General features: G+C 41.5%; 2 protein-coding genes across 2 annotated transcripts in view; one reads left to right on the top strand and one right to left on the bottom strand.

Annotated features, from left to right (window-relative positions):
- klhl43 (kelch-like family member 43) overlaps positions 1-3,864 on the bottom strand; it is a 4,875-nt gene extending 1,011 nt beyond the window's left edge. The window contains 6 exon segments of the mRNA XM_020618505.1: positions 1-67; positions 387-562; positions 873-1,172; positions 2,058-2,404; positions 3,079-3,227; positions 3,523-3,864. Of these exon segments, the coding sequence (XP_020474161.1) occupies positions 1-67; positions 387-562; positions 873-1,172; positions 2,058-2,404; positions 3,079-3,227; positions 3,523-3,830 (1,347 nt within the window). The 5' untranslated portion in view covers positions 3,831-3,864.
- A 6,312-nt stretch (positions 3,865-10,176) lies between these two features.
- eloa (elongin A) overlaps positions 10,177-12,682 on the top strand; it is a 16,501-nt gene continuing 13,995 nt past the window's right edge. The window contains 1 exon segment of the mRNA XM_020618506.1: positions 10,177-10,483. Coding sequence (XP_020474162.1) covers positions 10,412-10,483 — 72 coding nt within the window. The 5' untranslated portion in view covers positions 10,177-10,411.

The raw sequence follows: 12,682 nt of genomic DNA, 5'->3' as shown, positions 1-12,682 counted from the left end.
AGAGAAGTGGGTGCGACGCTGGCGCATGCTGGCCAGGTGGAGCCATGTGTTGAAGCGAGGGTCATATCTGGTGAGGGTAAAGGAAAGAGAGCCATGATCAGAGGAATTTGTGCAGGGTGGGATTGCCAGCTGAGTAGCAACTGTCCCTGGGGCCCCACAGAGTCCACGGGGTCCTCTAAAACCCTAATTGCTGTGTGGCAACTTTAAAATTAGATAAAGTGAAGCTTTTGTTTGGTTTTCATGGAGCATATGGATTAACACAGTAAAGACCTAAAGATGCATGGGCATGGGTGCATTTGGAGTTGTATATGTGCAATTTATTAAGTGGTAGGAGGGATGTATTATGACAGTCAGATGTCTCCTGTGTGTTGGTCCTTCAGTCCGACCTGCTCAGGGTGTTGACGGCGTGTTTGGCCTGGTTGCGGGCGTCGTTCTGGTCCTCTCCTCCAGCCACGTACAGGAAGCCGTCCATCACAGCCACACACTGGTTGAAGCTCTTTGCCGGCAGCTGGGTGAGGTGACGCCAGGTGGCTCCTCCCTCACGAGGGTCCCTCCACAGTACCTGGGCACCAAGGTTAAAGATCAGTGAGAAATTTTCTTGAATGAACACATGGAGCTAAAAGGAAAACACAAGCACTGAAGGCCATAACATTCTCTGGGGCAAGGGCAACATGTCCCCATCACTGTCCTAATTCCTTGTTGTCAGTTAGTGTCTTAACAATAATACAATTTATGCAGTATTTTAGATTTTTTTGAAAACTAGACAACTATTCTGGAAACCCCTCTAACCACTTTCATAATAATGTGGTATTCCCTAGATCAATACACTTACTGTATATTTTCACATATTTTCAGGTTTTTTTGGCACCGACCTCACGACTCAGAGCTCTCTCAGTCAGCGATGGACGGCCTCCGATTGTGAGCAGAGTCTGCTGGCCGGTTCGGACCTGCGTGCGCCGGGACTGCAGGGTGTTCTGTTGGTGGGGCAGCAGGTGGTAGTTCATGGCGTCCACCAGCAGGCGGTGACACTGAGGGTCCTGCATCATGCGGGGCACTGGCTGGATCTGACTCACCAGCTCGCTGGCCGGGATGGTCTCAAAGCGAACATGGGACAGGAGCTCTGCAGCCTGATCCTGACGGGACGCGTCAAAGTCGAGCCACTTCATGGCCAGCTGGAGAGTTGTCAGTGAGTCAGACAAAAAGAAAACATGCAGCACATCAGTATGTAATGTGGGATAAGGTAATTGTCGTTAATGAGCACTTTTGAAAGCCCAGGTTACCAGAAGGCCTTCATACTGTATGTAGGAATAGGCTACATCAGTAACAGAACAGAGGATGACTGGGCTGCAGTTTATAAGATGTACATATGTATGTCCTGAGCAAATACTGTGTTGCCCTCAAATCAATCATCCAGCCTCAAAGTATAAATAAAAATAAAGCTGCTGTAGCATTCATTTGGTTAGAACTAAAATAAGGCTTGACTTGACCAAATGAAACAGAGTTATATTCAATCAGGCTCTGACAGACTCACATTTGGTACAGTTTATAAATAAAGCTACTGCTTCTTCTCGGCTGCCTGTCTGTATAGGCCTGTAATGGAGTTGTATATTAATAAACAGGCCTTCTTCTTTCATACAGTGTATGATATACTTGGTGGGTTCTGCTCACACTCAACCTGCAGGTGTCTGGCCTGAATTCATGGGTCTATGTTGGACTCTCAGCAGCTGGTCTGGGGTCTGTTTTTAGGTGTGGGGGAAAATAGAATGAAGGGCCAGAGGGTTGACGCGCTGTTACTGGAGTTGCCTCCTAGAAGACCTGGCATTTCTCCTCAGTTTGGATATGACAAGTGGAGACGGTGGCCATGCTCACATCACAACTGAAGTTACCCAAATCTGATGTTTTTTCCTGTAATGGTGGATTTAACAGCAGCTATCATTTATTCTACTAGGAGTACAAGATGTAGCATGAATTGAAAAACCCTGACATCATATCCCTACCTACATTTTCACTTACAAATGTCACCCTTTGACCTTCAAAGACAAAGTTTGACCTCTGACCTGGAAGGCCATGACCTCCGAAGGCAACACCAGCGAGTCGTCCTGCAGGAAGGCAGAGATCTGCTCCAGGGTCAGTTTGGTGAACAGCGGTGTCTCTGCGAATGGCACAAAGTTTTCCAGTACGAAGCGGCGAGCGGCGTCGCACACGGGCAGTAGGCTGTAAGCGGCGGCAATGTTCCAGATGTAGACACATGTCTGGACGTTGAGTTCAGCCAACAGGAAGTCCATGCACATCTTGAGGAGCTGGGGGATCTGCAGGGTGGCGGCAGCAGAGACGGTGCAGCCGATGGTGTAAAGGGACATGTGGACGCGACCCAGATAGGCGAAAGTGATGACATTGGCCAGGCCTGCAGACAGAGACACCGAGAGCATCTGATTCGACCAGAATCTCCCACATGAACAGTTTCAGGCAGATTAAACAAACCTACTGTGGCCAAGGGAACCAACAACTTTATCATGACTGCAGAGCTGGACTGGTCACTTCACCCTCTCTCAGTGTGAAGGAAACATTTATAACTGGGCAAATGATATAATAACAGCTGCTGCAGGATTTTATTTGTTTGCTACTATACAGGTCTGAACACAACAACTACAGACAGGTGACAGATTAAAGGAAACCCAACATAAAGTGTCTCAGTCACGTGCTGGGCCACCATGTTCCACCAGAACAGCTCCACCTTGGCATTGACTCTCCAGGTCTCTGGACTGTTCTGGAGGGATGAACACCGTTCTTCCAACAGATGTTCTCTCATGTGGTGTTTTGATGATAGTGGTGGAGATGCTGTCTAACATGTCAGTCCAACATCTCCTAGGTGTTTAACTGGGCTGAGACCTGGTGACTGTGAAGGCCGCAGTATAAGATTCACATCATGTTCATCCTCATCAGATCAGTCAGTGACCCCTCATGTCCTGTGGACGGGGGCACTGCCATCCTGGAGGAGGCCACTCAGGTTTTTCCTTTAATTTGTCACCTGTCTATATCTGATTATTAACATAAACTGATTGATCTAGGTTGGCCTACCCAGAGGTGAGAGGGAGGGCAGCTCCAGCCGCTTCATGTTGGGGTCTTTGGCCAGAATCTCTCTGAAGTACTGACTGACTGAGGAGATGACCAGCTTATGGACATCGAAGGCTTTTGTCTTACAGGCCAACTCCAGGTCAGTCAGGAACCTGAGGAGAGCAGGACACAGAAGCTGGATGTCACAGTGGACCTTGATACTGCAATATATGTAATTGAGACCATATAATATGATGTTACCAGCTAAATTTGAACACCACACTGTGGTAACTGCAGCTATGTTTCGCTACAGAATGCTGTGAAAGTTAGGTTAGGTTTTTATATCATTATTATTTTGTTATTTTTTCTTTAGAAGAAGCCAAAAATCACCTTCCAGGTAAATATAGTACTAACAAAAAATAAATGACAGCAATAATAAGACATAATGGTAAATTTGCTTGAGCTTACTTCTCCTGGCGCATCTTGCTGAGCTCCTCCAGCAGAGCGTTGCCGTGCAGGGGTCGTGTCAGCTCGCAGCCCAGGCCCAGGCCTCTCTCTCCGGGTTTGATGATGGGCAGCGGCAGGTTGAGGCTGTTCAGCTGAGCAATGTCCAGTGCCGCCATCTGTTCGATCTTTTTCACCCCGCCCTCCATCACCACCACACCATCACCACGGCTCTCCACCGTCAGCTGGGCCACAGCGGTCTCCATGGCGACCAGAGACATGGTTTCCACAGCTGCCCTCTTCTGACGGGATGCCTTCTTCTTGGGGGCCATTGTTTGACTGCTCTGGTTGTTTGTTATAGGTTTTACTTCAGGTAATGACCTGCTATAGGTAAACTTTGAACTGTGACAGGGACACTGGTTACTAAAATGTTTCCTGACACTGTGAAAACATCCTTTACTAAGACATAAAACAGCAGAAGGCCGGTGCTTTTGACTGGATGCTGTATGTTTGTCGTCCTCTAAGCAGAAAGAACGGACACACTGGCAGGTTTAGATCATTCTGTGAAGATAGTTTGGGATTTCATTGGTGGATTCACTTTAACACAACACACAGCACCTGAAAAAAGAGGAAGTGCAAACATGTAATTGTCATTTTCACAGTAAAGATGCTGTTTTTAAAGATGAAATAGACTGTGTGTGAATCCAGGCCTAACAGTTTCATTAGGGCCCAGACATGCAAAAAGCCTGATTTTCCAACTGCCACCAATGTTTCTGCATTTCTTTTGCCCAGAATATCTGAATATATTTTAGTTTTTTGTTACATATGCAACAGCATTTCCTTGTTTTGAATGTTTTCCAGCTCCTGTGCACCTGTTAGTTTTGTGTTCCATTCAGTTCAGTTTGGAAATAACATCCACAGATTTGAAAGTTGCTTCAGTTTAACTAAGTGGTCTAAAAGTTATTGCTTTTTCTTTTAGAATTGATTTTGCCCTGTGATGTACCAGTATAGAAACAAAAATGGCACAGAACAAACACAAAAATATTAAAAAAAATTGAGAGAACAGGAAAATAGGCAATTGTAGTGTTAAAAATACATAAATTAATTAATTTAGTGCTCGAATGGTCAAATGGGTTAAAAACCTACTCAAAGAAGTGTAAAATGTCCTCAAAGAGGCACTTGTCAATATCTGTGTCCAGGGGCCTGTTGTTTTATAGCTCAGTGTCTTTGCATCTCACACTGTTTGAGAGCAAGGTGTTTCAAGCAAAAGGTGGACTCTTGATAAACAAATGCAACATGTCTACAGCTTGTCTGGACTTTAAATCATAGTGTTGTTTTGTGGTCACTGAAAGACAAGTTCACTGACAGATCCACATTAATCTCTGAACAATGATACAAAACACATGCTGAGCATGAACACCTCTTTTAAATCCCACTGAGGATCAAACTCTGCGCCTCTGTGGGCCAGTAGCCGTGTGAATGACAGGTGCGAGTGTCCTCTGAGAGGCTGTCCAGAAATGAAGCTCTGCTCAGGGTTGGTTTGTGGTTTACAGCAGCCATTGGCATTCGCTGCTGTATTTCACCAACAGAGCAACTGAGGAATCTTATTCATGCTCGCAATAAGCTGAGGTCTGCAAGCTGCAGCCGCACAGAGGAGGAGCTGTAACAGCCTGGAGTGCAGACAGTCTAAAATAAACAGGAGAAACTGCTTGTATGGAGTACATTTGTTGGATGTGGTTTGAAAAGGACATATTTTTTATGTTTGTATTTTTTTAGCACTTTATTGTATTTGTGTTTTGCTGTGCCCTTTAAAGGGTGGGTCAAGAGGAGCTGGATGCTTTTGTTTTTACTTTTGTGTTGTTGATCTGAAAACTATAAAGACTAAAGGTTGATGCACAACCGGGTGTGAACCTAAACTCTAATATAAAAATGCACAAATGGATCAGTTTTGCACAGGCCCAGTGTATGTCAACTAGAAATCGAGTCGCCCTCCTGTGGCAGTGATTATGAAATGTATCCTCTTTTTAAAAAGAAAGTACTGTTTTTTGGCAAGGCATTGAGAGAATGGTAAGTTTTAGCATCATCAGACTTGATCTGTTTACAGAACATGCTAGCAGCACAGGTCTAGGGAAGTTTTTTCTCCAGTCTGCTGCAGAAAAAGCTATATACTCTTCTACAGTGTACAATTTGCAAATCTGGTGGATAATGTAATAATTGTCACCGTAAAGTGCAGGTATGTTACATGTAACATCTAAAAAGGTTGATATTATTTACAGCGTGAGTGTACAGTGAACATACAGTATATGTATAATTTGTTATATGTTTCATGTTTGTCATTCTTTGCTGCAGAAGGTGCTGATGCTAACCTCACCTGTGGCCATTTGAAATGACATTTGCCAATAATGTCAGTACAGGTGAAACCTGAACTCTCCAAGCTGAATGTCCGCTAATGAAAATCTGAGCCTGGTTGTAACTTCAGTTGTAAACTTCTATCCTCATGGAGTAAGTATTCCAGCCCCAACAACTCAAACTCAGCCACAGTTAAGCCATCACTGACTACTCATGTGTCTCTCTTTCCACCCCTCCTCCTCCACCCTGTGTCTGAACTTTTAAATAGCACCTAATGGCTCGCTGGCCAACAGCATGTACCGGTGACAGGTCTGTACAGGACTGAGCGGCAGCTGCTGTCGGTGTCGTATGAAGAGGAGAGTCTCACAGTTACAGATCGTATAGGCTCCTCAGGATGTTGCAATCCTCCTAAAACAGTTGAAAAAGCAATGGGACACTGCCTAATCTCATCACACCAGAAACTCTTGATGATCTAAGAAGCCTGGGCACTGATGTGTAGATCAGTAGGTGTGTGCCAGTTTCTCTGAATGTGACCCTCTCAGTCTAATGATCACAGAGGCACAGAGCCATTACAACAAGTGAGAAGGTGATAAATTCTCTGTTAGGCTCAACTGGAGAAAGTGAAGGGCAGAATGCATTTGACTGATTCAAAAACAACAAGGTAGAAGTCCTGTTTTTACTCATGAGTAGTTGCATGGTCTCAGTAGGCACTGGTTCAATAAACTTTATCTCACAATAAATATTTCTGCATATTTACTGTTTTTCATAAAACCACAACAGATGCTCACCGGCATCCACTTCAGTCCCCAACTCCAGCCAATCTCATTGTATCTAATTTTCTCTTAGTAACTGTACCATTTTACAGGCAATACCAACTTCTGTTGATACATGTGTTAGCTCAGATAACCAGAAGTACTCAGATTTTGCACCAACACTACAGTAAAAGCCCTGATACTACAATGTAGTAAAAGTCATAGAATCAAAAGTCTACCTAAGATTCTACAGTACAAAAGTATTATAACCAAAGTTTACTTCAATACTATATATTATATATGATTTTAGATTGTTAATACTCATGCATCAGGGTGTAGGCAGCATTTTACTGTTGCAGCTGCTCCAGATGAACCTATATATTCACTTGGGTGGTTTAATCCAGAGTTCCCAACCTAGGGGTGGAGCCCCATCATAGGGTCACTAGATAAATGTCAGGAGAAGAAGGTACTGACACACAAATGTGTACTTTTTACCTGACTTTTCTCTGTGTGAAATATTATATACACTCACCTCTTTGGGTTCCAAATTGTTATTTAAAAGAAGCCATGTCAGAAGTTCAGAGGAGAAATATCTGTTTGGTTGAACCTCTACAACTCATAGACATATGAAACATGACAAAGAGCCTAAACTAAAGGCAAAAACATAGGAAGCTATTGGTTTAATGTTTAACAGTGTTATATTTTATAAGCTTAATATGTAAAGTGCATAGTAATAGCTCTTAGACAAAAGCAGTGCAGAAAACCGCTACAATATTTTACTCTGATATGTATTAAGTAGTAGAAAATGGAAATGCTTAAGTAAAGTGCCTCAAAAGTGTACACAAGTACAGTACTTCACCAAATGTACTTAGTTTCTTTCTACCAGTGCAGATAATGTCTCTGAAATGTAAAATAAAGTATTGGAGGTGTTTCAAATAAACAAGTCATTTGAGTGATTCTACTGGCATGAAAATAATTTTCACTATGCATCAGATGTCAGAAATATCTGGGGCCAAGGTTAGAGCAGCTGCTCTGTCATCCTCCAAACTGGGACCCACCACCACCATCATCACACTGTAACCAACAACTGCATCTCCTTTCAAAACAACAACACTAAAGCTTTATTGGCAACCTGGTCTGAAAGTGTTCGCTGATCATTTTAACACTTTATTATTGTTGTGAGTTCTTTGCCGACTTGACAGACATTTTATTTTCCAGGTATGTTCGTTTACTTTTTACTTTCTGAAAGGTTTCCATCTTGAATTGTATGATATGGCACCGGTAAAATAGATACAGATTTAGATTTGGAGTGATGCACTCCCAAGTGCAGATTTGCTGATTAATTTGTGGTTGCCAGGTGGTGGTGGTGTGTGTGGGTCTTCATTCAAACAGAAAAACAAACTCTGTAGTGTCCGCCAGCAGTCATGTCAAACAGTGCTGTGAACCAGTGGCTGCCAGAGTGAAGAGGTGGCGTCATGTGCACACAAAAACACCAACCTGCATCCCTCACCAGCACATGTTATGTTTGCAGTTCTTTTGCTTCTCTTATGAGGGTATTTATAGGTGCTGACCCACACAACACGTGTGTTATACAGCTAAAGACTGCACAGACAAGGACAGATACAGTACAGTAATACTCCAATAGCAACTAGCAACTGCTTCACATTGTTTCCATTCAGCACTTAAATCTAAATATTAATATAAATTATTACTTTATATGATCTTAGCATGAGACGTACACATGGTCGGATTAGAAGGCAATGGGCCCCTGGGTACAGACGTGTAAAGGGCCTCTGCCTCTCCTACACTTCTTGGAGCAACCTTGTGATCTGCAGTGAGTTTGTGTCTCTTCCTCTTAGTTGTGCATCTCTTTTTAGTCATCTAGTGTTAATTTTTACTCATTTTGTATCTCTTTGTAAAAACATTGCAGCTATTTTTATTTTGTTTTGTCTATTTTGATATGCATTTTTAAGGTTCAGAGTTCTTCTTATTCTCTCCCTTGGAAGAAAGTGATTTGTTTTGGGAGTCATACCATCAATACCACAGCAAACAACAACACAATTTTAAAAACATCACAACACAATAAAAACAAGACACCAGTTTGTATAGTCCAGATCCAGCTGCACACCACCTGAGTTGTAACATTAGCAGAACCGATATAACGGGAACAGTGAAGTGGAATTACAGAATGGCTTGGCCATTGAACTGCATTCCAGCAAATCAAGACATGTGTCTAAAGTTTACAGTGTGACTTTTGAAGATAAATTTAGATATAATAAAAACAGCAGGACAATTTAGTGCTTATAGTGATTACATCTGCAAAGTGGGACTCTATATCTCCTTCCTTACTTTAGCAACTCATATTCAGAGTGCAACACATGAGAAGGATCATTACCAACCTTGGTGGCTTTCTTGGAAGTCTTGAAGATAATCTGAGGGTTGGTAGTGGAAAAGTTCCCATTATCTTCCATTGGGGTGGGGTGTTTAATGTCTTTTTAGTGGTGCATCTATTTTTTTCTAATTTTCCAGCTTTTTGTGGTTGTTCTGTCATCATTTGGGTGACTTTCCAATGGAAAGTTTAAGAGTCCCTTCAAAGTCTAGGGAACCCCTTGGGCCCATGGGTCTATATAGCCTTTGTCTGACTGGAAGATGTGAAGAGGTTTAATGAAATCTTGATGGAAATAAAAGTGCAGACTGAGATTTTAAACTACAAACATGCTTCGACTCACTTAGCTGCAATGCAATAAAATTAAATGTGTTTTACCTCTTTCTCCTGCCTGATTCCTGCTCTTCTTCCCTTCCTTGGCTCTCTCAGCGTCTCTCCCTGGGCTCTCTTTTATGTTCTTTCTTTTTTCTTTGTTGTTCTCTCACAGGTTCCTCATTACTTTGTCCCGCCGTCCTCTATCACAGAGTGCTGTGTGTGTGTGTAGTTGGTATCACAGGGGAAATCATGGCCACAACCAAAGCTGTGACGAATAATTCATCCCCCCACAGAATTCTAAACTCCAGCTATGCCTGGCGGAGTTCACATCACACCCTCCTCCCACATCCATTTCCAAATACAGGCACCCCTCATCACCCTCCCATCCAAAAATATCCCATAAGAGGCCAGCTCTCTTCTCCCCCAATCCCGCCTCACCCTCTCATGGCATGGGGGTTTTGGGTTTTAGATTTAGTTTCACTCCTATATCTGCTTTCTCTGTATGGCTCACTCATATACCAAGAAACCAAGAGAAACGCTCACCATGAGTTAGTATGAGCAGGTTTAACATGTTAGCTAATGTACCCCTATATTCCTAGTAGTAATATTCCTTTCAGACCTATTATAGCTACTAACAGTACATACTGGTGATGATTGTTTTAGGCTTCTGAGACATCAACTTTGCTTAAATTAATGCATTCAGATTATTTACTTATTTAAGTTTGATAATTATGGGCCCTGTTTATTTGTTTATGTTTTAGTATTTTCCATGAAATCAGATAAACTCGTACCAAATTGCTAATTTTGACATATGCTAATTTATAATTTTCAGTGACGTCAGAATAACAGACAATGTGGGACGTCGATTCTGACTCTGTTCCATTTCTCATGATTACTCTCTTACTGAGCAGACTTCATCTTTTCCCCTACAGCTCCCATTAATTTAATCTTAATGCACCTATTGACGTAGTTGTGCTTTTCAAACATGATATTTTTAATGAACCAAATTCGTGTGTCCTGCAGAAGGGGTGATTAAACTGGCGGAACTTCGTTTTTTTTCTGTTCGGTCAGGATGAAGTAGTTTCCGGGCGACAGGGTACCAGCAGTAAACATGGCGGAGGACCTGCTGGAAACAGTGGACAGGCTTCAGTCACGGCTCCTGGAGAATCCAGAGCCTCGAAAGGTAACAAATGGACTGGTCGAGGTGGACAGACTTTGTGTTAAACACCGACCATCTGCCAAAATGCGATCATTTATTTGTGCAGCCCGACACGAAGCCCGAGCACGGACGAACGGTTTTAAATGTTGCGTTCATGGGTCGCTGTCGGGCTCCGACTTCTCAAAGTCTTTGACGTAAAGGTGCATGCAGCTGCATTTTTGTCGGAAATAGTAATACCTTAGTAACAGTATTAGTTCTCTGTAGTGGATGCATTCATAAATCGATTGAATCAGTTATAAAGAAGAAGGTAAACAAGCGGCACAGAAATGATAACCAGAATAAATAGAAATTATAATATAAATATATAAATACAGATTTTGTGTACTATTTATCTACATTATATTTCATTGTACAGGGAAACACGTTTCCTTACTGTGCACATGACAATAAACCCTTGAGGCGAGTTTGAGTTGAGATTAGGTTGTAGTTAAGAAATATTTTCATCATTGATTATTTTCAGGTTATTTTCTTAATTAATCGTGTCTGTGAAATGTCAAGAAATAGTGAAAAAAGCCTCATACAATCTCACAGCACAATGCCATGTATAAAAATTGTTCAGTTTATTTGACCTTTAGTTCAAATCCCAAATATATTACAATTTTGACATAGAGAAGACAGAACCACTTTTTGTCAGTTTCATTTGAATAAAGAATTGATTAAAAGTTTGTCCGTAGTTTCCGCCTAATTGCAATCATTGCAGCTCTAATACAGATTGTTCATAGTGGGTCTGAAATAATTTCATGTCATCAGTTTGATTAATTTATTAATCATAAAGGTGACATTTAAAAATACCTACAGCAATCATATTGTCTGTAACATGTTTCATGTGTAAACTGAAAATCCTAAAATTTGATAGGCCTATATATAAAACTGAAGTTGAGCAAAATGCTTTTATAACTTAAAAATGCTCCTATGTGCAAAAGACATGTTTGTGTCTGAGAAGTAACTTAGTCTTTGTGATTTTGGGGTACTAGTGTGTGTGCTATGACTGGGGGCACTAATATGTATGTTGTTGTCTGTACATAGATGGGTTTAACAACGTATACTCTTTCAGTGTCTCCAGAGCAGCTTCAGGTCTCCTGTTGCAGGGAAGAAACATCGTTCTTCCAAAACATTGTCCCTCATTGTGTCCAACACATTCTTTCATACTCAATAAGCCATTCAGTAACCTAGAGCCATTAATGAGTGCATTGATAGAATTTAAACTGCAGTTGTTTTGAACCAAAAATCACCAACATGTTCTGGTCCCACCTTCTTTAATGTGAGGAACTGATGCTTTTCTTTGTAAGACATAATAATAAATGGGATATCTTTGGATCTGTTGGTTGGACAAAAAAAGCCATTAGAAGACACCACCTTTGACTCTGGAGTCAAAATGGACATTTTCCCAATCTTTGACATTCTGTGAATAAAATTAAATCAAATAATCAAAAAATAAAACTGGTTAATCAATGATCCCTGCATACTTTTAATTTCCACTAACCTATTCAGAATTTTCTTTTACTTTTTTCACCTGTCTGCATAAAACTAAAAACGAAATAACTATGTTGTTACAAAAATCAATTCTTAACCTTAATAATTTGGAAGGATCAAGCTCAAGATAAATACTTTGCTGCATAGGTTTATTAGATGAATCACCAGCGCTCGAGTTATAACTTTAGCATTTCCGAGAGCCAGTGAAAGCATCACATGAGACGTCACTATAATTAAGGGCTTTTAACTTGTTATAATCTCTTTGTTCTAACCACAGTTTAGTGAATACTAACACCCGTCAGCTCAGTGATACAACCGCTCGTGGATGTTTTGTCAGTTATTAAAATAATAAAGTAATCTATCCTCTAACGAAACTCGGAGCTAAGGTAGCCGTTAGCAAACCAGCTAACGCCAGTGCGGAAAGTTACGACAGCCACAGCTACTCCCGGCCTCTAATGTTAAACTGATTTAAGTTAGATTAAGGTAAACAACAACGGCTCATCACTGCACTGAGATCTGATGTTAAAATATGGTCATTTTAATGCGGTTCGTAATGACGATGTGCGACCTTCCTTTGTTTACTACTTGTGCTGAAACGCAGCTGCGCTTGCCAAAACAAAGCAGTCTTAATAGGTATGATAGGTTTGGTAAATATAAGTAAGGTTCTTCTTTCCAGAGGACATATATATA

Source organism: Monopterus albus, unplaced genomic scaffold (genome assembly GCF_001952655.1).
Source record: "Monopterus albus unplaced genomic scaffold, M_albus_1.0 scaffold206.1, whole genome shotgun sequence".
NCBI classification, from domain to species: Eukaryota; Metazoa; Chordata; class Actinopteri; order Synbranchiformes; family Synbranchidae; genus Monopterus; species Monopterus albus.
Note: the sequence above shows the minus strand (reverse complement) of the source record. Positions and strands in the feature narration are given on the sequence as shown.